This window comes from Brachionichthys hirsutus, chromosome 14, assembly GCF_040956055.1.
Source record: "Brachionichthys hirsutus isolate HB-005 chromosome 14, CSIRO-AGI_Bhir_v1, whole genome shotgun sequence".
Classification (NCBI taxonomy): Eukaryota; Metazoa; Chordata; class Actinopteri; order Lophiiformes; family Brachionichthyidae; genus Brachionichthys; species Brachionichthys hirsutus.
The window spans coordinates 2,814,012-2,838,359 of NC_090910.1; the positions used below are offsets into that span (position 1 = coordinate 2,814,012).

At 41.7% G+C, this 24,348-nt stretch overlaps 1 protein-coding gene across 1 annotated transcript in view; it reads left to right on the plus strand.

The window, feature by feature from the left end:
* Positions 1-2,741: 2,741 nt before the first annotated feature.
* Positions 2,742-24,348, plus strand: part of cubn (cubilin (intrinsic factor-cobalamin receptor)) — a 64,470-nt gene continuing 42,863 nt past the window's right edge. The window contains exons 1-26 of the mRNA XM_068748207.1: positions 2,742-2,851; positions 3,259-3,388; positions 5,087-5,182; positions 5,428-5,466; positions 5,560-5,661; positions 6,683-6,786; positions 7,172-7,298; positions 8,605-8,773; positions 9,089-9,220; positions 9,821-9,916; positions 10,027-10,151; positions 10,359-10,551; positions 12,309-12,427; positions 12,789-13,023; positions 13,833-14,014; positions 14,340-14,502; positions 14,670-14,860; positions 15,691-15,847; positions 16,876-17,051; positions 18,708-18,873; positions 19,814-20,039; positions 20,958-21,088; positions 21,551-21,740; positions 21,945-22,105; positions 22,738-22,919; positions 23,873-24,029. Of these exons, the coding sequence (XP_068604308.1) occupies positions 2,742-2,851; positions 3,259-3,388; positions 5,087-5,182; positions 5,428-5,466; positions 5,560-5,661; positions 6,683-6,786; positions 7,172-7,298; positions 8,605-8,773; positions 9,089-9,220; positions 9,821-9,916; positions 10,027-10,151; positions 10,359-10,551; positions 12,309-12,427; positions 12,789-13,023; positions 13,833-14,014; positions 14,340-14,502; positions 14,670-14,860; positions 15,691-15,847; positions 16,876-17,051; positions 18,708-18,873; positions 19,814-20,039; positions 20,958-21,088; positions 21,551-21,740; positions 21,945-22,105; positions 22,738-22,919; positions 23,873-24,029 (3,859 nt within the window). The remainder of the gene's footprint in view (positions 2,852-3,258; positions 3,389-5,086; positions 5,183-5,427; positions 5,467-5,559; positions 5,662-6,682; positions 6,787-7,171; positions 7,299-8,604; positions 8,774-9,088; positions 9,221-9,820; positions 9,917-10,026; positions 10,152-10,358; positions 10,552-12,308; positions 12,428-12,788; positions 13,024-13,832; positions 14,015-14,339; positions 14,503-14,669; positions 14,861-15,690; positions 15,848-16,875; positions 17,052-18,707; positions 18,874-19,813; positions 20,040-20,957; positions 21,089-21,550; positions 21,741-21,944; positions 22,106-22,737; positions 22,920-23,872; positions 24,030-24,348) is intronic.

The following is a 24,348-nucleotide window of genomic DNA, read 5'->3' on the forward strand; positions in this document are numbered from 1 at the left end:
TGTGGTTCACGATGTAGTATTTCTAAAATAAGCCCTGTGATAATAATCAGGATGAATCTGTCATTATTTCTGGGTTTTATAGTCTCAAGCATAAAGCAGGTCATGGGATCAGAATTCTGTAGTTTCTCTTTGCTGCTCACTGTTGGCCGATTTCACGAACGCAGAGCTCAGCCATGCGGAGCAGCAGCCGCTTCATCAGGCATCACACAGACTTGAGCAATAAGGCACCTTCCAACGAGTGTTTGGTTTGACAAGTCAGTTTTATCTACGTAGCAATTAAAGAACATCGAGTCACTGAGCAGAAATAAATTGCTTAAACAGGCAGAAAACTCCAGACAAAAATCCAAAACCAGGATAGATTTTTCACTAATGCTCCTCATCGATGTGCTTTATTGTGTTGTGTGTGTACATACTGTGTTTTGTAGATATTTGTGCTCGAAATAAATAAATAAATGCTTTTTAACTTTGATCGACTAATATAGAATCTGAGAATAACATTGTTCCTGTTGCTTCAGGGAGCAGCAAACTCCATGACTCGCTGTTCAACCTGAAGCTTTTATAAACGGTACATGACCTTTTTTTTTTCTTACATGACAAGTTTCTTGAGTGATCTGAGTTTTCTGGTGGAAGTAAATCTGTGATTCAATCTTGCTACCTTCACATATCCTTCATATTTATAGCAGTACTTGTACATGTGGGTGACTGGTGTGCAGCCAGTAATTCATTCATATTACGACCTTTTGTGTGCCCATGCTTTGTCTTTGTCTGCACAATGAACAAATTGAACTAGAAAGCTCTAATAAAGGAGAATAATATTAAATTTTACACACAATAATTCATTTTGCTCATATTTTGATTTGATATTACAGTTGTGCTCAATTCCATTTTACTCTGTTGAATCAAATAAAGGAAACTGAATTTATGTTTAATAGGCTGCTTAAAATCTTAAAACGACTTTATACCCATCTTACATACAAATATGACATTCTAAACATTGAGGTAAATATTTTGAACTTTAATATCGACAGTATCGTCCATTCCTCTGAGGAATATATTTCATTGGTCAACTATGATTATTTTGATAACTGATTTGTCAGGATCTCTTTCAACAGCCAACTGGATCTAAAGTACAAATACGGTGTCTGTTGGTTGTTCAGTTGTACTTGAAAGGGCATCGTTCATCACCTCTGTTCATTCCTTCTGTAACTTCATTATCAAAATGTCAAGAATGAGAACTGATAGAGGCCCAACCTTTTCTTTTTCTCATTTAGAGAAACAAAAGGAAAACCGGACCAGCTCTCCTTCAAGGTGTTCAAGGGGTTAAAAAGATGGTGATAAGGACACTAGCCTCCCTCGAAAATAGAAAATAAATAAATGACGTTTCATGAAATACTGTGTGCGTAAGACAAGAACTGAGTTAAGTATTGACTAAATACTTTGTTGGATGTTTTCCCGCATTGTGTGTCAAAGGTTACAGTCCTTTAAAGAAATAAAATTATCATAGACAATGATTTTTCTTATTTTAGAAAGTGAAAACTGACCATATTCTACACTCTTTACATGTAAATCATATCTTCCGGTTCCAAGGTGAGGCTCCTGCAGGAGTCATTCTCCAGCCTCTTAAGGGGTTTAAAATCGTATGACTGGATGAAAGGTTGTTAAAAGTAGGCTGCGTCTTATTTTCAGCTACCCTACTTCAGAGCTATCTATAAGTTTACACTTGTTGTACTGCAGAATCATAGTCAGGCAAATACTGACTGACAATATCTCAACATAAAAGAAGATCTTAACTCAACTTAGCAGAACTGTTAACTTTATTGGCCACTGCACGTGATTTTAGGAAATCAATAACTTCCAAAGTACTTCCCAAAACTCCAAGAAGGCTGGGTGCTCTGCGCCGCCGTTTGGCCTGTAGGCCGAAATAACAGTGAGTCACCTGTCCCTTACAAGGCACGGGGAATCGACCCTCTCGTTCACCGGGATAAAGTCCAGCTAAAGTCCAGTCTATAAGCAGCCGGCCGCCTCTCAGTACCAGAGAAATGTGGAGTCCAGCACATCTTGAGGGGTTTGGCTGACTGTTTAGACTGCTCAACCTCAAGGGTTAGGGTTAGGGTTATGATCCTACTCGGATCATAAAGCTCCTGACAACATCACCCCTGGCATCATTCGGGCACACAAAGTCACCCACCACGATAAAGCGGCAGTTCAAGGGGGAGTCAGTCAGTTTTTCTAAAATGCAAAACCATCACAAAAGTGTTTCTACATCAGTCACAAGCTTTTGTGAAGATTTCACCACTAAGTTTGATTATTTCTGTTCCTTCACAAGACGTAAGAACAAAAAAAACAAATCAAATCTATAATCTAAATACTAAATAAAAAAGACTTAAATCTTTATTCTTTTATCATTATATCTGCAAATACGCACAGTACATCCACACACAGTGAAGTTACATTTACGCCCTCGTAGTTTTCAGGGTAACTTTATGTTCCTCTACACACACACCTTGTGTTTGGCATTTACAAAGCGCACATGCCTCGAGTCACAGGAGTTGGGTTACTCATTTCCTACAGTCATATGAGTGACATTTTGTCTAAATAATAAAAAAAAAAAAACCAAGCTATGGCAAAATGAGGACTTTATGATTGTCAGGGCAAAGTCTTTGTATAGAACATCAGGTTTGCAGCGTATGAAAGCCCAGTCAAGCTGAGGGTCCAGGAAACGACTCCGTTCTGTGGCCGAGATGATGTTTGTCTCTCAGCTGTTCATCCTGATCTTCCTTCTGGTGGGACTGAAAGGAGAGACCAGGGACACAGGCCCCCACCGGAACCAGCGGAGCACCCACGATGAGCAGTAAGGCCACTTAAAGCTAAGATCGAAATAATTGTCTGTGTTTTTATACATTTTTAATTTCAGAGCCTCTCTAGAGGCTTTCCATCAAAATATACTGAGAATATGGTCTGAAAAAGAGATCAGATTTGATCTCGTTTATTCTTTTATTTTAGAGAAGAATAATCTCACCTATATGGCAGGATCATAAAAAAAAATAACATGGATTCCAGCATTTGTTGCTCGAGCTTTAAAATATATATGTAAACATCACAAAATAAATTTAGGACTATCCTTTTATGATGTGTGCTTTTGTAGGAGCTTGTCCTACATATGTCCAACGATCACACGCGTGACTGAGCTCAGTGCAGACAATATGAACAAGAAGTCTCCTGATGCCTGGCTGGTAATTTGAACCTTTGACCCTGTAGGCCTCGTATTCTCTCGGACGACGGTCATCTGGTCTTCACAGCTGGATCCAATAAAGAGATCCGCTTCCAGACATCAGTGTCGGGAGGCGTTAAAGTGAACGATGAAGACCTCACCCAGTTACTGAGTCAGGTAAGAATTTAGAGGAGAAGAAAATGATCGTTAAGATCAGTGACAGCGCTTCAGAGATTTAATGAAAAACTAAAAATCACTGCAGGTCCAACTCCGATAGTGAAAGTAAATAAAGGAAGGCCGCTGTCGGAGTGTGAGCGGCACATTTCAACAATCATTGATATTAGTGAGTAATAAATGTAAACTCTTCACTAAGTTTCATTGTGACGACAGTTAAAATCAGGTAATTCCACTTTAAAAAGTGGAGACAGCTGAAATGACTTTGCTTCCTGAGTTTAATGAAGTAGACAAATAGATTAAAGTGATCAGTATTGATTAAGCATGAAAGGATCTAAAGTTATAAGGCTGAGTCGTCAATCCAAATACAAGATTTCATTGCTGTGTGCTTGTTTTCTGAGCTCAGCAATCTCGGACGTGAGAGTCTTTATTGTTCTACGAGTTCCTGAGAAGGTCGGCTGGAGGGACACAATCACGAGGACGTGTTTATTCTGGCAATGGGAGCAACGGCGCTTTTATGATAGACTCTTGAGAGATATTGGACCTCGGCTCAGAAGGTGGTTTGACTCTTAGCCCAACGGTCACATGAGGCCTCACATTCACCCATTCGCACACTCATTCACACTCCAGTGGGCGACTGCTGCCAGACCCACAGAGAGCAATTTGGGGTTCAGCGTCTTGCCTGAGGACACTTTGACATGTGGACAGTCAGAGCTGGGATTTGAACCACACACCTACCGATCACTGGACGACCAGCTCTACCAACTGAGCCACAGCTGCCCGGGGGCGTCGTCTGTCTGTGTCTGTCTGTGTCTGTGTGCACACACACAGACACAGACAGACAGACAACGCAATGATTGGCGAATAAACTCAGGATGGAATAAAAATACTTTGAATCCTCCATCCATCCATCTTCAAACAGTTTATCCAGGATCCGGTCGTGTCAGCCCCCCCCCCGCAATGGGAGGGGCTGACTGCAGCTATATTCTTTGCTGTCTGTCATGCAGTCGGTGTGGTGCGCCCTCGTGATTCGACGTGATCAAAGTCGTGCAATGACTCTATTGTGTAAGCGTGAGTCGGCCATTGGTGGTGGCTGCCATTTAACAAGCCCATAATTCTGACTTTAGGAAGACTGTGACATCCTCAGACATGACATGACATGACATGACATGACATGACTCTCTCATGGAGCTTTGCCACTTGAGGCTGGCTGTTAGCGCAGCAATGCTGTGTCCCAATCCAGCCCTTCCACATCACAGACTTTAACGTAAGAGGGAGTTGTACATTACACTCAGGCAACAGGGTACTAGTACCAGCTCCTAGTATACTATGCTTAGGACTGTGTAAATAAATCACTGTCCTGCAGTCCACTGGATTATACAGGTACTATCCGAGTTACGACTGAGATGGGTGCCGACCGCCCGGTCCTAAGTCGGAATGGACCAGCCATGCATCCTGGAGTATAACTCACTCAACCCCCCCCCCCCCCACACACACACACACACACACACACTCCTTTTCCTACTTGTCTGCATTTGTACTCGGACATCATGACAACATAATATGTGACCGTCACCTCTTGGCAGACTAATTCAGGAGAAGCTGTGGGGCTAAGGGTAATCAAAGAGACATTGTACTATACTGTACTATACTGTGTATACTCTATACCGATGTGTCTATATATGCACCGCCTGATTTTAGGTCAAAACCAACAAAGATGCCATTGATGACATTAAGACTCATGGCGGTGGTGTTCCTCCAGATGTCACCAACAATCTAAACCAGCTTAATACCAGGGTAGGCGGTTACACCTTGCTTTCTCTTACTCCTTGTGCACATTCATTCATTTAAAATGATCATATTTCATTATTTAGTTCATCAAACTAAGATAATTTGTATCGTCTGTATTTCTTGATATTTTTGAAGCATTAAGATTATTGCATGTTCATATGAGGTACGGTAGAATGTGTCCATCCTTACAATGTTTCACGCTGTGAATGTACTTTATGTATACATGAAAATGTGTGTTCTATTATTTTCAGGTTATGACACTTGAGGGTAAAGTGAGCGAACTTGAATTGGTAAGACATTTAAGAACAGATTGTTTTCATGGCTCAAACTTCCACTGAGCCATTTATGATCGCTCCGTTGCTTTTATCTCTTTTTTAATGCAGGCGAGTCACAAGGATTCCTGCAGCAGCAATCCATGTCAGAACGGAGGACAATGTCTGAACTTACTCAACGCGTATCACTGCGTGTGTCTCAGTAACTGGGCCGTGAGTTCTCCATTGTTTGCAAACTTGAAGATGTACTTTGCTTTGTTGTTATTAATTATAAGCATTCGTGAAAGCCAACTGGTGATAGTGACACACGACGACTGGACTTTCTTCTTGTCCCGTGAGGGGTCGCCACAGCAAATCTACCTTCTCCACTTCACCCTGTCCTTTGCATCGTCCTCCCCAACACCAGCCACTCTCATGTCCTCCCTCACTACGTCCATGTCTCTTCTCCTGGGTCGTCCTCTAGTCCTGTTCCCTGGCAATTCCATCCTCAGCATCCTTCTACCGATATAGTCCCTGTCTCTCCTTTCACTGCTACATCTATGTACCTCCTCTTCTTCATCTCTGTCTTTGACCCACAGCAATCCAGTTTCCACCAGCATCCTGTGGTTTGACAGCACGGATTGTGGTTATTGTTAACTTAGACCAATTTGGTATGACTTTCAAATTTAAGGTTGTTTGAATCATTTTTTTGACAAAGTTTTGCACCGTTCCTGCCACGACCCTCGTCATTTATCCAGGCTTGGGACGGGCTCAAGGGAGACATTGGCTGCGCCACGCTAGCTCCTGCTAATCGTTCGACCCGTGCTACCGACGAGGCTGCATTGTAATAGTGAAACAGCTATTGGTGTTCTGATTGTTGGGATTTTAAGTAATAGTGACACAGCTACTGCTTAAAATAATAGCAGACTGCTTCTACTACTCTTGAAACTTTATTTGATGAATTTGGCTTCAGGTCAGGTTCAGGCTTTTCAGGTTTTATTCTAATTAATTTTCTGATTGAAACCACGTATCCAGAAAATGAACAAAAACAAAATTATTGATGAAGAATCATGTTGAAACAATCCCCAGTGGCCAAATATCATCCAATGAAGAGATGAATACAGAACGTCCTTTGAAAGTTCTAGAATCAAACTCATTCATGACTCATGTCATTCACATTCTTAAGATCATATAATATCTAATTCCTAATAGTTTGAATAAAGTCAAAACATATTTCTGTCTTATTTTCTTTCAGGGTCCAAATTGTGAAGCCGATGTGAATGAATGTCAAGTTTATTCCGGAACAATTCAGGGCTGTCAGAATGGAGGAACCTGTCTCAACACCCCGGGATCTTTCACGTATGTACCTGGCTTCCCATAATATTACGTTTGACATTCATGTTCATTCATGTTGCTGATTCTGGAAGGGCCCATGGACATGATGAAATGTTCTTTGAGCACTTTCACCGGTTGTATAAGTTTTATATGCATGTTTGCTGGTTTGAATGGAAATAGGATGTTTTATCTGACCTCACAGCAAATCAAGTCGACCTACGGGTACAAATAAAGTAACCCTGAACCCTGAACCCTTGACAAGGAGGTTCTGTCAGAGATCTCTTGATGCTGGTGTTGATCTATGCACCACTATCATTTTGGAATCAAACTCAGACGCATACTCATCTCATGCCAGCTAGTCTTTTGATATTATTTAAATTCGTCTGTGTTTTTTGTTTTCTTGTTGCAGTTGTAGCTGTTCTCCAGAATGGTCCGGGACTCTTTGTACTGTACGCTATGATGATTGCAGAAATGCTGGACAGAACCTGTGTGTGCACGGGATGTGTATTGATGCAGACCGAGTTACACCTGGACAGGTAACCAAACAGCTCACCAGTCATCAGACATCATTTCAACATATTTTCAGCATCAGTATTTCAGAGATGGTCCTTTTGCTTTGCTTTTTCAATCTCTCCTCTGGACATGTCCAAACCATTGAAGTCTGGCCTCTTTGACCTTGTCTCCAAAATGTCTGACCTTCAGCGTCTCTTTTAATGTCTCATTTCGTTCTTCCTTTTCTTTCAAGGTTTTTGCAATTACATAAGAAGGTGGACAAGCAAACATGGATCAACAATAAATTATATAAGTAACAAAATGACACAAGTTACATGAAATAAATACAAAAGTGGGGAGGGAGGGAGGGGGGGGGGGGATCAGTCCTGCTGCACGTTATTCAGAATTCACAGTCTGGCTGCAGTGACTCCGTCTTTCTCTTTTATTGGAGCCATCTGTCCCGACGCTGGTCAAGGGGCTTTGCTTTGAGCCTGATGATCTTTCTTGATCAGAAGCCATCTCGGCCTCTTTCGATGCGGAGCCGCTTTTTCCCTTGCTGGGATTTTCCCACGATGTGCTGGTACTTTGTCTTCATGTGTGGGGAACTCGGTGGCAGGTTTTCTCGTCGTCAATCCAGGCAGAGCTCAGAGGTTTTTCTGTCAAGGGTATTTTTGCCCCTCTGATGTTGCTTCCAATGCACTTGTGATATTTCAGATCATCAAAATTACTCTGAGTGAACACAATGCAGCTTTTAAAAGATTATTTCAATTACGTTATTCAAAATGATGATTGGTGTGATGTCCCCCTAAATCAAAGTGGTTGTGCCACCCTTAGCAACATCTTGCAATGTCTTTCACAGCACTGAGGAAATGTTTTTGCCGAGTCTTCGGGGTTTTGGAGCCTGAAATGTCTGTTTCAGGTCATGCAGCAGCATTGCAATTGGATTTAAATTTGGACTCGGCCACTCCAAAAACCTCAATTTATTTTTGTGTTTATTTGCTTTTGATTTTTAGCCATTCAAAAGTTGACTTGCTGGTAGTTTTTGACCATGTTCTCATAACCCAAGTGCTCAAGCGCACTTTCCAGACTAGACACCTTTTCCAGACAGATGTCCTTGCCTGTTCTTGAATCTCTTTTGACCACGGCATGGTGTTTTGCTTTTTGAGATCTTTTAGCCTACTTTGCTTTGTCAGACAGATTCCATTTAAGTGATATCCCGATTCAACAGGTCCAGCGGTAGTCTGACCCGAGTGGGACCTAAATCTTTATTTTATGTTGATACTAGAGAATTCACTATTGCCTATTGGTTAAAATGTTTCACAATGTGCCATTGTTCCCACAAATACATAGCCTAAATTCCGGTGCATCTGTGAGAGTGGCTGGGAGGCTTCAGCTGTTAACCCGGCCTGTGTGGCTGATGTGAATGAGTGTAACCTGCCGAACAAGCCCTGTTCCACCAACCCACCTGTTCCCTGCTACAACACCCAAGGGTCTTTCTACTGTGGAGGCTGTCCTGCTGGTAATTCTTAAAACATACTTCTTTCAACGTTAGCCTGTAGCTTTTGGTACTTATGGGCCAGAAGCAGAGATTGAGTGTTAGCAAATGAAAGTAAAGATAAAAGTTAGGCAAAAAAATCACTCCACCAGAATTGTATTGAAGGATTGTTAATTAAGCACGCCCTCTCTACTCTCGCGAATAGATGTTCTCTGCTATTCTAACCCTCGTTAACATATACAAGAAATTAAGTTACCAAACGTATCTTAAAATGAATGAGACTTAATATATTACGTGAATGACCACATATATGTTCTTATTACTTTTTATATGACTAAGGTTGGCAAGGAAATGGATACAGCTGTCAGGATGTGGATGAATGTCGTACCAATAACGGCGGCTGTTCCACCACTCCCATGGTGCAATGCCTGAACACCATGGGCTCCTTCCACTGTGGGCCCTGCCCTCCAGGTATGATAATTGCTAGAATTTACAAATACAGTAATACCTTGACATATGAACGTTCCGCGATACGAGCCGGCCTGCGAGCAATATTCTGCTTTGAGATACGAGTATAAATTTGAGGAATGGGCATGCAAGCATGCTTCCAGATGCTGAGGCTAGATCGCCAAGCGCTCCAAGTGTGCTTTTCACATGTTCAGTGAGCTGTATTTGTGTATATTCTTTACAATAAGCAGAGATTTGAGCAAACTGAAGCTTATAGCTTTTCATCACCCAGTCAATTAAATGAGATGATATGGTTTCGGGATGTCTGGGTGTCATCAGCAAGAGGTGGGTCACGTGTAGTTCTAGCGCACTGTTTAGACTCCCATGTTTTCAGGATATCCCACTGTCTTTATACTAAATGGTTTAAGTGACCCAATACTGATTGGTACTTGCCATGTGGTAAAGATTAGATATTAATTCTGAATTAGTTTAAGTTGATGCTGTATCAAGCATGACAAAACTGCAGATATATTAAGGTTAAGGCAACAAAATAACACCACAAACCAGTTTAAGTCTAATGCGTCAAATTCAGCCTGATTTTAACATTAGGTTTCTTTTTTTTAGGGTATGAAGGGGATGGAAGAACATGCATCCAGATCAATATCTGTGCTACCAACAATGGAGGCTGTTACCCATTAGCTACTTGTTCCTCCAGCTCAGGTAATAATTGCTATATTTATAATTCATATAATTATATTCAATATACAGCATGCTTTACTGAATACATGACAAAGTATTTATTTTTTCTGACAACCCTTGGACTTTTACAGGTACAAGCCTGCCTATATGTACATGCCCTGCAGGATACACAGGTAATGGTTATGGACCAACTGGTTGCACAGAGCTCAGCAACATCTGTCAGACCAACAACCCATGTGTCAACGGGCAGTGTGTGGTGAGTCTGTTTGACTGTGTATGTGTGTTCAGGCATGCAGTAGTGCTGCTATTGCAGGGGTGCTGTCTGAGGGAACAGTATCTCATTAACAGGGTTAAACCAGATCTAAATCTGGTTATATGGCATGTTTTGCAGCCTCAGCAAATATGCAGTATGTTAAATATTTCCCCACTATGCATGTCTTATGGGTGTACTACTTTGTGACAGGCCACCACCTTATCTCCTGGCTACATTTGCAACTGCTACTCTGGCTGGCATGGACAAATCTGTGACCAGAATACCAACGAATGCTTGAGCAACCCTTGTCTGAATGGAGGAACCTGCACCGATAACATTAATGGATTCACGTGTTCTTGTACTTCCCAGTGGACTGGCCCACTCTGCCAGACACAGCAACAAGGTATTGGTCGGCTCAGGAGATATAGAGGCACTGGGGAATAAGTGCATTTGATGGAATCAGCTGAAACATTGTGTTTAATCAGTTGTTAGATTATGGGAGTTAAGAGACATTAGATCAGGGGTGGGCAAACGTTTTGACTCGCGGGCCACAATGGGTTCTAAAATTTGACAGAGGGGCCGGGCCAGGCTGGAGTGTTTGTGTGAACTAATATAAATGACATGTAAAAGCCATTACATGAAAGGATTTTGCCTTTTACAGGTAGCATTACAGGGAAAAGGTAAAATGAATGAGGTTTATAATAAAATGTTATTTAATGATATTATTTGGACAAGTTCGGCGGGCCGTATTACCGGTATAAAGCCGAACGGGCCGTATATGGCCCCCGGGCCTTAGTTTGCCCATGTCTGCCCTATACCCTGGCGTACTCCTACTGTGGAGCTGTCCGTGGTGCTGAAATGTGCCGCTTTGTTTTGGAGGGCCCCCTGAAACAACGCTTCTCCCCACACAACAAAACAAAAGCGGCGCGTTTCAGCACCACGGACAGCTCCACAGTAGGAGTACGCCAGGGTACATTAGCTGCAGAGCAGACGGGCTGTACAATGATGCTGAGACTTACCAAACGTTGTTACAGGGGAACAACTTCCTGTGTAAGTGTTTCATGATCAACTTACTAGGAGCCACAATTGATTAAAAAAAAATCTGATTTAAAATAAATAAATAAATAAATTCAGCACTATTTAATTTGACATCCTTAAGAAGCAATCTGTAAGGCATCCAGGGAAATACTGCAGAAAATGCAAAAACAATAATATAAGTAAATCACTAGTGCAAATACACATAAACTATATCAGGATCTTGAAAGGAATAACCAGAAATAAACTTGTACTTTCGAATCCGATCTGTGCGGAGTTTTCTCCGTGTTCTTGCAATTTAAGAGATGTGATCACTCCAAATTGTGTGTGTGTGAGCAGTTGTCTGTGTGTGTGGCCATGTGATTCATTGGCGACACATTCGGGGTGTGACCTTGCTCTGCCCGGAGCTGACTACGGGCAAGAGCCCGTATGGGATGGGCTCCGGCAACACCCGTGACCCGCAAGGCAGAAAAGCGGCTTTCAATAAGATGATCGTCTCATCTGTAAGACAATGGTTGGATGGATGGATGAGGTTTTATGGCTATGAGATATTCAAGAGTCCAAGTGCCACTGTCAGAAGGGAGTCCTGCAGGCTGCGGAGCAAAATCAACAAAGCAGACTTGACCTCCCAGATGGCCGCTTTCTTTTCCAGCTCAGGGCCAGTGTAGTGAACCCTCTTTTTTTATATAGGATTTCCTAGACTCCGCCCAGTGTTTATTGCTCGGGTATTGGTGGGAATAAGGGTGTCTAAAACGAAGGACATGTATGAACAAACTGTGTCTACTTGCTCATTGGTGTTAGTGGATAGGGATATGAGGCAGTCCCAATCTGTGGCTTCAAAGCATCCCTATAGTCTTGTGATACTGTCAATGGTTCACTGATAGTTTCGACTACCTTCAGTTAGACTAGAAAGACACTTTATAATACAGTCCATTTACCAATATATTACCAAAACAAGAAGAAAGATAAACCATTTGTTTCTTCATTTAGTATCTACTGTGCTTTATTTAGAGAGACTGAGGATCACCTCCTTTTTGACCTTTAAGTTCAGACTCCATCCTTTTTCAGTGTGTGTGGCACGTCATCTCTCATTAAATGCACTGAAAGTGTATCTGCTTGTTCCAGAGTGTGGTGGCTACCTGAGCGGCACTGCTGGCACCTTCAGTTATCCCAACAACCCGGGTCACGATGACTATGATCACATGGTGAACTGTATCTGGCAGCTTCACACTGACATGAACAAGGTCAGCTGTTCTCCATCAAGATGTTGTTATCATGTGCGTGACAATCACAGAGAGCAGTCACTGACAATGAAATGTCTGTGTGGCAGGCTGCCTCATACAAGGATGAATACAAGTAGTAATGGATAGATAAATGAAAGTAAATAAAATCGGTCAAAAGGTTCAACGAGCCCAAGAGAAGGCAACCATATTGGGAGGAGCTTAGAGGGGAATTGCTGCTGGTGTTGAGGAGTCGACTGCAAATGATTTTGCTTTAACACAAAACCTAGCTAAAAGATGAAGAAATATGCATTCCTAGCATAAATGGCTGCTATAATTTCAAATAACATACTGACAAAAATCCTTTCTGTGTTTTCTTCTGTAGATTCTGCACATTACTTTCCCTTTCTTTGATCTGGAGGACAGCACCAACTGCATCTATGACTTCCTTCAGGTCCACGATGGGGAGAGCCCCTCTGCTTTAATTATTGGAAAATACTGTGGTCAGAATAGCCCACAGGAGATCCACAGCTCCCATAATTCATTGTACTTCTGGTTCCACTCTGACCACTCGATAAATGCTGGTGGCTTCACAGTTTCTTGGCAGTCTCAGGATCCAGGTGGGCTATAAATATATTATTATTATATAAAAATATATTTTTAATACAGAAGGAACCTTTACATATTCTACCCTTTTTCCACAAGTTAACTCAGTTCTCAGACACTTGAATGAAATATCAGTGACAGTCTTTGGTCAAAAGAGCAAACAGATGCTGCAGGACAGCGTCCGTCATTTCTGTCTCAAACAGCTCTGTCAGAAACGGTCTAAACCCGGAAAAGTACAAGCTCGAGGATGTTGTGGTGCAAGTAGGCGGTCCTACCCTCCTCTGCGATGTCTCCATGGGCCGTCCCCTCCCAGTCGTACCATTTGCCTGGTGCCGTTGGGTTTTTGACTCGGATTACGCTCTCTCGTATCCGGGCATGCATGCATCAGTGAGGCTGGTCAGTTGTAAGTTTGTCGGGCCCGAACTTTGGTACTCCCAAGGTGAACTCCACCTCTCACCCACAGCAAGCTGAGATAGGCTCCGGCAACTTCCCTGACCCGCTAAAGCGGAAGATGAACTATTTACTGACTTTATATGTTACTATGTATCTGTGCATAGAAAAGAACACTAAAAAACAACAACAACAATTCCATGCACACCATCTTGTGGCACTTGACCGGTGACTTTTGTAGAGTTTTCATGTTGTCTCTGTGTTTGCATGGGTTCCCTCTAAAATAGAAATATGAACCTGAAAATTACCAAAGTGAACTGTAACCCTGAAATCCAGAAACATGAACATTCCTGCGAAACCTGTGCCTTTCAAGCTCCAAGGACAAACTCACGAATGAAAGAGAGAAGTAATATTTAATCTTCTCTCCTCTTAGTGTGTGGAGAGGAATTAACTGCCCTCTATGGCAGCATTAATTCACCTGGTTACCCTGGACAGTACCCACCCAACCGAGACTGTTACTGGACAGTGACGGTGGATCCCGGTCTGCTCATTACCTTTGCATTTGGAACACTGAGTCTGGAGCAACATCCGGACTGCAATTTTGACTTTCTAGAGGTAAAAAAAAAATGCTGTTAAACACAATTGCCTTTAATTCACTTTGTAATATTGGTAAAAATGTCAGACAAGAAGCAATATCACAATGTTCACAGCTAACCTGTGTAAGTGTAAAAGATATAGGTGTTCGCGTTCTCGTTCTCATAAAGGATTCTTGTTGTGGTTTTTTTTGGTCTTGTTGCTGTATCAAAATCTCGTACATTAAACTTTTACACTGTAACAGTTGTGCATTTTACAGAACATGTCCATAGAAAAAAGCACATGAAGTATCACATTTTGTAGTCTTTATCCTATTTATTGTCTTGCATTTCGAAATATCATATAGATCCGGGATGGTCTTCTGCCAGAAGACCTGGTTCTGGGGAAGTATTGCAGTAGTGGAATGCCTGCCCCCCTACAGACTACTGGTCCAGCTGCATGGATTCACTTCCACTCTGACTACACTATCTCTGACCGTGGCTTCCACATCACATACACAACATCACCAAGTAAGAAACATTTTGAGAAGTGTCTCTATAATGAAACGGAGAATGTTGAAGAGTGAACTGAATGGAGAATACACAGCATCAAGTTACTGATCTACTGAACTTATGGTTGCAATTGCCTGCCTTATGTAAGAAACTTCACACTTAACCTGGTGCATGTTGTGTCTCAGGTGACCCTGGTTGTGGTGGTACCTTTACTGATAGTGAAGGCGTCATCATTTCCCCCAACTGGCCAAATGACTATGCCCACAATCGTCAATGTGTTTATTTGATCACATTGCCAGTCGGTGAGAAGGTGTCCTTGAACTTCACTGATATGAGTCTAGAGAGTCATAGCGCCTGCTCTTTTGATTATGTGGAGGTAGGACATGGTTATGACTCATCAATGTCATCATTTATTTCTTAAAATGTATTTAAGTATATAATCTCTGAATACCCAATCTCTAATAATTTAGACAACACTAGTGTGCTTTTATGTTAGTATTGTAAATTATTGTGTAAGGTTATATTTGAGTTTTTAAGTATGTTTTTAGAACACAATTCAATTCAATGTTATTTATATAGCGCCAGATCACAACAGGAAGTCATCTCAAGGCACTTTACAGGATTAGCAGGGAAAGACAGAACCCAACTTGACACACAAGAGCAAGCACTCTGGCAACGGAGGGAAGGAAAAACTTCCCTTTAACAGGCAGAAACCTTGGACAGAACCTAAGGCTCATGGTTGACAGCCATCTGTCTGACTGGCTGGGTTGAGAGAGAGAGCGAGAGAGAGCGAATGACAGGTCAGAGTAGAGTCAAAAATAAGGAGATGGATAGGGAAGCGATAGAGAGACAAAGGAGCAGGGGCAGACAAAAGCAAGATGAATAAAAAAAACTAGAAATGCTAATACCAGTGACATCAGCGTTAGCCACAGGTCCAGGTTCTGCAGCACCACGGACAGAAGGACCGGCAGACAGAGACAGAAAGAGGGACAAACAGGAAAAGGAAAGTCTTTAGTCTACTTTCCTGTCATTTATTTTCTGTCAATTATATATATATAGATTATGGCAAGCCTTCAGGGAGTTATTATATATAAAATGTGAAGTTTGAGAATTAAATTAAATTAAAAGAAAAACTTATTTTAATGGTCAAAATACAAATGTTTCCATCATTTTTTTAATTTACAATGTAATAATGCCTTCTTCCAGGTTCGTGATGGCCGGCTGGAGACTGATCCACTAATAGGGAAGTACTGCGGCAGTTCCCTGCCAGCTCCCATTGTCTCCTCTTTCAACTCCCTGTGGATTCGCTTCCGGTCCGACAGCTCCGTCAGTCGTGCTGGTTTCAGGGCTGTGTACACCGTTGGTGAGAATCAGACTCTGACACACACATATATCATTCTTACTTTCTCTGCTCTGCACAGTACTTTAGTCATAAAATAACGGTCATCATATTTAATTATCAACTCTCTTAGGGAATAATTATTATTGTGAGGGAGGTTAGGAGGTACTGTCTTGATATAGTCGGGCTAACTTCCACCCACAGCTTCAGCTCTGGAACCAAACCCGTCGAGAGGGACTAGACACTATTTCCCTGGCATCGCCCGCTGTTAGAGGCAGCGGGCTGGTGTGCGCTTGCTTTTATCCCTAAGGCTCAGCCATCATGTGTTGGAGTTTACCCTGGTGAATGAGAGGGTTACATCCCTGTGCTTTCGGGTGGGGTACAAATGCCTCACTCTTGGTTCAGCCTACGGACCAAACAGCAGTCCACTTCTAACTTCTAAGAGTCCCTGGAATGGGTACCGGATAGTGCTCCAACTGGGACTTCAATGCTCACGTGGGCAGTGACAGTGAGACCTGGAGGGGGGTGATTGGGATGAACAGCCTCCCCGATCTAAACGCGAGTAGTGTTATGGTATTGGACTTCAGTGCACAGTTTGTCCATAACGAACACCTTGTTTGAGCAAAGGGATGTCCATTAGTGTATGTGGCACCAGGACACTCTAGGCCAACTTTGTTTGCGTGTCATTGGACCTCCGGCTGTGTGTCCTGGAAATCTCTGCTCAGGTTTTGCTTATACAACTCGGCCCCAGATAAGAGGTGGAAGATGGATGAATGATGGCTGGCATAAAACAGTGCAAGATAAGGAAAAACACAACGTCACATCCCGCATCACTTCGCATTCTGTTCACCTTATCTTAGGTTGCACACTTAGTCTGGTTAACATCAAGGTAAAACAATTTCACAATATATATTGATTATATGTTTGTTTTTATTAAATGAAAACGTTTGGTAAAGCAATAAATAAATCACACATAAAATAAAATGATTATTCCAACACCTCTCAGCCCATTCCTCAAGCAACTGACCTGCCGTTATCCCCTTTCTCCCCAGCTTGTGGAGGTACTTTGTCTGGGACTGGGCAGATACGTTCTCCCTACCACCCCAACTACTATCCCCACAACAAGGACTGTCAATGGGTCATCAACCAGCCAGAAGGTTATGTGGTCACGCTAAACTTCCTGTCATTTGATGTTGAAGGAGGTTCCTGTCGTTATGACTTTGTTGAGGTAAATGAGTAATTGAATATCAAGACAATTTATCAAATACAATGATTTAAACTGCTGTGTTTTTGTGCAAATGTTTTGTGCAAATGTTTTTCTAATGAAAAAAAGTCCCATAGATAGATCAGACATGTAAAAGGGAAAACAAAAAGCTTTAAAGGGAGTCCAAAAAGAGGAAATGTAACGTGTGCCAGGCATGCTTTCGTCAGTGGAGCAGAAATCCTCCCTTGTTGGGAAGCTCTGCTACTCAGTTACCATTAAGCCAAGCTAGGAGTTGTGAATGCAATCAAACTCAATATTAACACAGAACTGAAATACTGTACTTGATTGATCCCCGGAGGAGAAATTCTTCGTTGCATTTGACCCTGGGGACTAAATTGAGGTCAATTATTTTGTTCAAGGATACATTTGAATGGAAACTGTGTGGATTATCAAACCACCAATCTTCTGCTAGGTGGATTAAGCCGAACATTTTTAAACAGAATAGAGAAACAATATCCAGAGAAATTTGAGGTAAACAAAATAGTCAATATGAAATAGTTCTTATCTCATAATTTGCTCGTTTTATCACAGTGTGGGGTCAAAGGCTTGGGCTAATGAAAAAGGGGGAGAGGAGGTAACACAGAGGGAGGGGTGGGCATCGAGTCGAACGTGGTGAAGAAAGAACTTAACTCTTTCGCCCTTCCTCTACCTACTATCCCCCCATTGTTCTCGTTATGGACTTTGATGGCCATTCCATCGTTGTCCTGTGCAGTTCCTTCACCACTTTCAGCATTTGCTGTTAACGCCCTTTGTATCTTCTTCCTCCTCTTTATTATTCAGAACATCCCCCTCTTTTCTTGTTCAGAACTGCCTTCACTTTGCTTGTGATTCAAGTTTTATCTGTTATCAAAGTAACATGTCCTGACAGAAACCAACATGTCTGTCCAAAAGTCTACATCATGTATTACACACTTAGCTACATAATCAATGACATAATCAATGACAAGACAGCCTCCAAATCTTATGTTTGGAGGCTGTCTTTTTACCATTGGAATGCACTGTGGCTGCAGGCAAACTTATTTGTGGTTAGACATCCCAGAGGTGGGGCTTGGAGAAGTGGCCAATCCTTAATATTAGCATACAGTAGGCCAATGGCACTGTTTCTCCTGGTTAGGCAGTCCATAAACTAATTAAACACCTGTGAGAGTCCATTCCAGGGCTATTCAAGTCAGCAGGAATGACAATAAATGCCTCTGGATGGTTTCACGAGTGGATTCTCACCCTGTTTTCAGCTGTGGGTGGGCGTAAACACACTCGTGCGTGTGTGAACTCCCTAGTCCTAGCCCTAGGGAGATAGATGTGCCTTAGGTTAACTGCGAGCAGTTCAAAATCAAGGCTTTTTATGGCCAGCTTTACGATACTGTGACGACGGTTGCACCATCTATTGGTGAAATTGAATATTGCATCCCTCAGCTTTGCTTTTTCCTCATGCCTTTATGGCTCTGTTGGCTGTAACTGTGATGAATCCCAGCAGATCTGGTTTGTAGCTGGTAGCCAGAAAGGCAGCCTGCTTGCTCAAGTCAAGTCAAATATTTGGATAGGTATAGGCAGAACTGATTTTAGATGGAGGGGGAATGATCAATACTTTCTCAAAATGCATGTTTTTTTTCCATCCTCCAGGTCAGGGATGGCCCCATGTCTAACTCACCACTGCTGGGGACCTTTTGTGGAAATGATATCCCCCCATGGCTTCAGTCCACACAAAAGTCTATTTTCATTCACTTCAAGACGGACTCATCCGTCAACAACCATGGATTTGAGGCTGCCTATGGCATTGCTTTAGAGGGTGAGATTAGTATGGTTATTCACAATGATCTGTTTCCTTATAAGGAAAGTCGCCTGACTCTAACTGCCCTTGTAGTAGCGCTCAACAAAGGATATTAGCAGTTAGCAACAGCAGCCATCTGTTTTAGTGAACATGTTATTTTTTTATTTTACTTTTCACCACATCAAATCATTCATTTGATTTTATTAATTTTGACTTATTTTATTAAGTCAATTCAGTTAAATGTATTTCATTTGACCTAAATGCAAACTCCACTAATTACAAACTGTGTATCTTCAATCAACATAAATTCCTGATGTACAATCAAAACAAAATTTTGTGTCGATACAAAATTAATGATATTTGTGTCCTCTGGTTGACAACTGAATTGAATCCGTTTTACACTTAACACACATTAGATTATTATTTTTGGTTTTGATCCCAATATGTCTCTCTCTCTCACACACACAAATATACTTAATGATAGTGAGTGGCGAGATTGCCGTCCACATTGCTCACATGTGGAATTTATTTTAATTTAAATATCTGGTAACATGTAGGCAGTCAGATAAATTGGTAAAAGACACTTCAATCGCGAACAGTAAAGTACAAAAAGCAAATGCCTACAAAAGCAGGTTCAGCTAGTCGAAGAGTAGAAACGGTTTTGTTATTTGCAGGCCTGATGACCGAGACAGGAAATCGGACAGCGGTTGACAGTCAGGTGAAGTTAATGGTGGTATTTGTTTGAAGAAGTGGGAATAGAGATGGCTGGAGAGACCCGCCTTAAGCAGATTGCAATTTACTCCTGCTTTTGAACTGCAGCCTTACGTTTAGCATTAAAATCTTCAGGATTCAATTCAGCATAATGTCAAATTTGTGTCACACAACAGAATTTAAACTGTCTATAGTTAATCACGGTGATCTCTGATTGTGACCATGTTTCCCTACTTTACTTGACCAGGTTGTGGCGATACACTGACTAGTCCTTCAGGCATTGTCACAAGCCCTGGCCATCCCAACAACTACCCGCACGGTGCCAACTGCACATGGTATATCGGTGTTGCCCCTGGCAACCTGGTCCGGCTGTCATTCGACTCGTTTGACCTGGAGTACCATAATAACTGTAACTATGATTACCTCGAGGTATATGACAACGGTACTGTACAGACTGGAACCAAGATTGGCAGGTACCTGACATCCTGAATGTGTGTGTCTGTTTGTCCATGAGAGACGTATCGGTGCAGCGTCTGCAGTGATGCGGACTCTGCACAGATCCGTCATGGTGACGAGGAAGCTGAGCCGAAAGGCAAAGCTCTCGATTTACCGGTCGATCTTCGTTCCTACCCTCACCTGTGGTTTGGGTAGTGACCGAAAGAACAAGATCGTGGGTACAAGTGGCTGAAATTAGCTGGGTGGCTGGGCTCTCCCTTAGAGTTAGGGCGAGAAGCTCGGTTACCCGGGAGGAGCTCGGAGTAGAGCCGCTGCTCCTCCGCGTTGAGAGGATGCCTCCTGGACGCCTCCCTTGCGAGGTGTTCTGGGCATGTCCCACCGGCAGGAGACCACGGGGAAGACCCAGGACACCCTGGAGAGACTACGTCTCTCGGCTGCCCTGGGAACGCCTTGGGATCCCCCCGGAAGAGCTGGAAAAAGTGGCCGGGTAGAGGGAAGTCTGGGCTTCCCTGCTTAGGCTGCTGAAGATAGATGGATGTTTGTACATGTTTAAGCAGGTGTATGTCCAGGTTATTGCAATTTAATTGTTTTATTGTTTAAATTGTTTTTTTTTCATGTCGTAGTGCCACTTTCTTTTGAATCTTTGTTTTACTATACCCATCTCTGTTTCTGCCTTTTAAATTAGCTTGACTTGACCATGATACAGAAATTTAGCATTTATATGCAGAACATTTATTTAACAAATATTTCCTAAACTTTCATCAAACGTATCTATTTGTAAAGAGGACTTTCTACCATTCATGAAAACGCATTTAAAATATATCACAAAAGCTTTACAAAAAGAAATGTAAAACATCAGAGTCAACTTCATATAAATTGACCTTCTCTTTGTCATTGTTGGTAAGTGAAAAGATCCGCTTGTTCCTCCTGTGCAGGTACTGTGGGCGTTCAGTGCCTCCATCCATCACAAGTACGGACAACCAAATGACCCTGCTGTTTGTCTCTGATGCAAGTTTAGTGACTGAGGGATTCTCTGCTAGCTACGTATCCATTAACGCCGCAACAGGTATAGATACTTTGACTGGTATAAGTTTGTGTTCGTTGACAATGTTTGAGATGACTGATAGATTTGTCAAGAAACAGAGATACATACTGCATTTTTCGGACCATAAGGCGCACACAAGATCCTTTAATTGTCTCAAAAAATCTACCGTGCGCCTTATTTTAGTTATAAGCAATGTTATTTCTGCATTTTGAAAGACAGCTACTTTTGATAAAACTGAGCTTGTAGCACATCGTCTACCTTCCAACGATGGGAAAGAGGCATCGTTTTTATTTCGACAACGAATCAACAAAGAGTTATCGATGCCGGAAGTCCGAATCTGTGAATCTGAGAACCAGGCTGTAGCAGGTGCAGCTAGGTAGCAAGCTAGCAAAATGCCTGGGGTAGACTCACTAGTTGTGGAGTTAAAGATCCATAAAGCAGTCAATATTTTATCTGTGTTCATAAACCTTTGTCTGCCTTCAGATTGTGGCGATACCTTCACCTCCCCTACTGGCTCTTTCAGTTCACCGAACTACCCTAACTACTACCCTAACCACAGGGACTGCATCTTCATCATCATTGTGCAGGTCAACATGCAGATTTTACTCAACTTCACCACCTTTGAACTCGAGGGGTCCCCTCCTTCCTGCAACTATGACTTTGTGGAGATCAGGTAAGCCGCTTGTCCGATTCAACCACAATGATGTAACCAGTTGAAATGGAATGATTGAGATGCAATTCTGCATAGATTTAACTTTATGTACATTTATGAATCATTAAATTACGGATTTACTGTGTGTGGTATAATCTGGACATTTGGTTTCTATAAGTGTCCTATACTCTGATGATAATCTTGATTCCCACTTTTTTTTTTCAGGGACGGTGGCTATGAGACATCTCCTTTTATTGGTAAATTCTGTGCCAATGAGAGGCCACCAGTCCTGGTATCTCATAGCAATTACCTTTGGGTAAGATTCCACTCTGACTCCACCATCACACGTCCTGGATTCTTTGCCCACTGGGATGGCACACAGACTGGTGAGTGGTATCGATTCGCTATGTCCTCTGCTAGCCAGTTTATTCAGAGAAAGCAAAGAGCATGGAGTGGTCAGCTATGACCACCAGAAAGCTTGGATTTAACTCGTGTCAACCTCAAGTATACGAAAAGGTTACTGCATGATGTGGCTCACCCTGAGGAGCCGACCTGCCAGTGAGAATGTGTTTTGCTGCATGCAAGTATTAGCATATGATACTCGGATGCCTTTGCTGCTAGTTTTCTTTTATACTCCTTGGCCTTTCCACTCTTATATAATTTCCCTATGGGATTATTAAAGTATTCTGATTCTGAATACTCATAAAGGCCTCCTACATTTCACGCTGAAGAAATGTGTTGCTATTTTAAATTAAATCTAACCTGTGATATTTTTGGTTGCCTCTTTTCTTTTTTTCCCCCTTTTGTATAATTTATTTAGAGGTGCATATAAAATAATTTAGACACCATGGAAGCATTTTGTCAGTTTCTTCAGAAATTGTAAACCAAAATGTTTTTTTTATTTTTATTTATTACAAAAACTTTTTTTTTTGAAAGTTTCACTGTTTGAAGTAAATTATGTTAAATATTTTTGATGATATTCAAATCTTTGCACCTTTACAAACACATTGTGTTCCAGGCTGTGGAGGGACACTGACAACTGCATCTGGAGCTTTTTCCTCCCCTAACTTCCCCCTGCCCTACCACCCTAATGCTGAGTGCTATTGGAATATCAAGACGAGCCAGGGCAACCAGCTGCTCCTCTCCTTCTCTGATTTCCACCTAGAGTCCAGCTCTACCTGCACTTTTGACTACCTAGCTGTGAGTACTGTATATTACAGCATCTGGGCACATGATGTTATAGATCAGGGGGCCCGGGGGCCGCAGGAGGCAAAGTCTGGATGAGGTCGGCCCACATGAGGCATTCCACACAAAAAAAGCTTTAAAAAAAAAAAAAACACATTTCTACTAAAAACCTGGATTAGCATTTAACATTTAACAATTCTGATGTGGACATTGAATTGTAACCAGAAGAGAAGTTCTGTATCTTTTGCTTAAAAAAAACAACAACAAAAGAAAAATAGCAAACATGATTACTAAGTTCTTTAATTTGCCTCTGATTTGTTCAAGTATGATTATTTCATTTCTGACAATTCCATGTTTTATTATTTTGTGCGTGATGAGTTCATCAATGATTGATCCACCTCTGATAAACAAATCCCGGATTATTTCACATCACAGTTCCGACATTGATTGCTTCAGATATTTGTGTGGTTCAACAACAACAGTTAATATGACTGATGGAATTTAAACACAGCATCGAGTACAAGTCCCTATAAACCACTCGTTATAAACAGTGGTGATCCCAACTGGGTAATTCTGAACGTACAGTATGGCTGGTAGAGTTTTGGGAAACATTTTACAAAGTTGTTTTTGTTGAAACAAATAATTTTTCAAAAACGCCCTGAAGAAGAGAGAAGGTCAACCAAGCATGTTTGCTACTGTCTCTCATTATGAATAAAGGCTCTCAGCACATCCTGCCATTTTATTTATTTCGTTAATAATCGTTAATAGTAATAGATTCATCAATCCCATAGCTTCACAATGAAATGTTCAGTTTTATAACAACAACAGCAATAATAATATATTTCCTATTTCCTATTTATGAATGCAATATAACAATAACTGTGTGAATGTTGTTGCCTTTATTTCATAGTGTTAATATATTCTTTATACATACTTTATTTCTTAGTTGTATGGTTTTGTGCATCTAGGTTTATGATGGCGACAGCAGCAGTGCCCCAGAGCTGGGCAAATTTTGTGGTAATCAGCTGCCCAGCTCTATCAACTCTTCTGGCAACGAACTGTACATTAAACTACGCACGGACAGCAGCATCAGCGCTGGAGGATTCTTGGCATCATATATCTCTAGTACGGAAACGCACACAGAAATGTCTAAACATATTCTGGTTAACTGTCTGCTAAAGTGCTGTAAATCATGCCATCCACCCATCCATCCAGCCATCCATCCATCCATCCATCCATCCATCCATCCAGCCATCCATCACCTATATCAGTGTAGTCAAATGGCCACATGGAGTCTGTCTCTGAATCAGTTTCCACCTTAGACATTTTTTTCTATATTAATCAAAAATAACAGAATTTCAAGAAGTAATAAAATATTTATCAAATACAAGTATGATGAGTGCATCAGAATGTTAAGAAAGAAAAGCAAAGAGTCGTACTAATA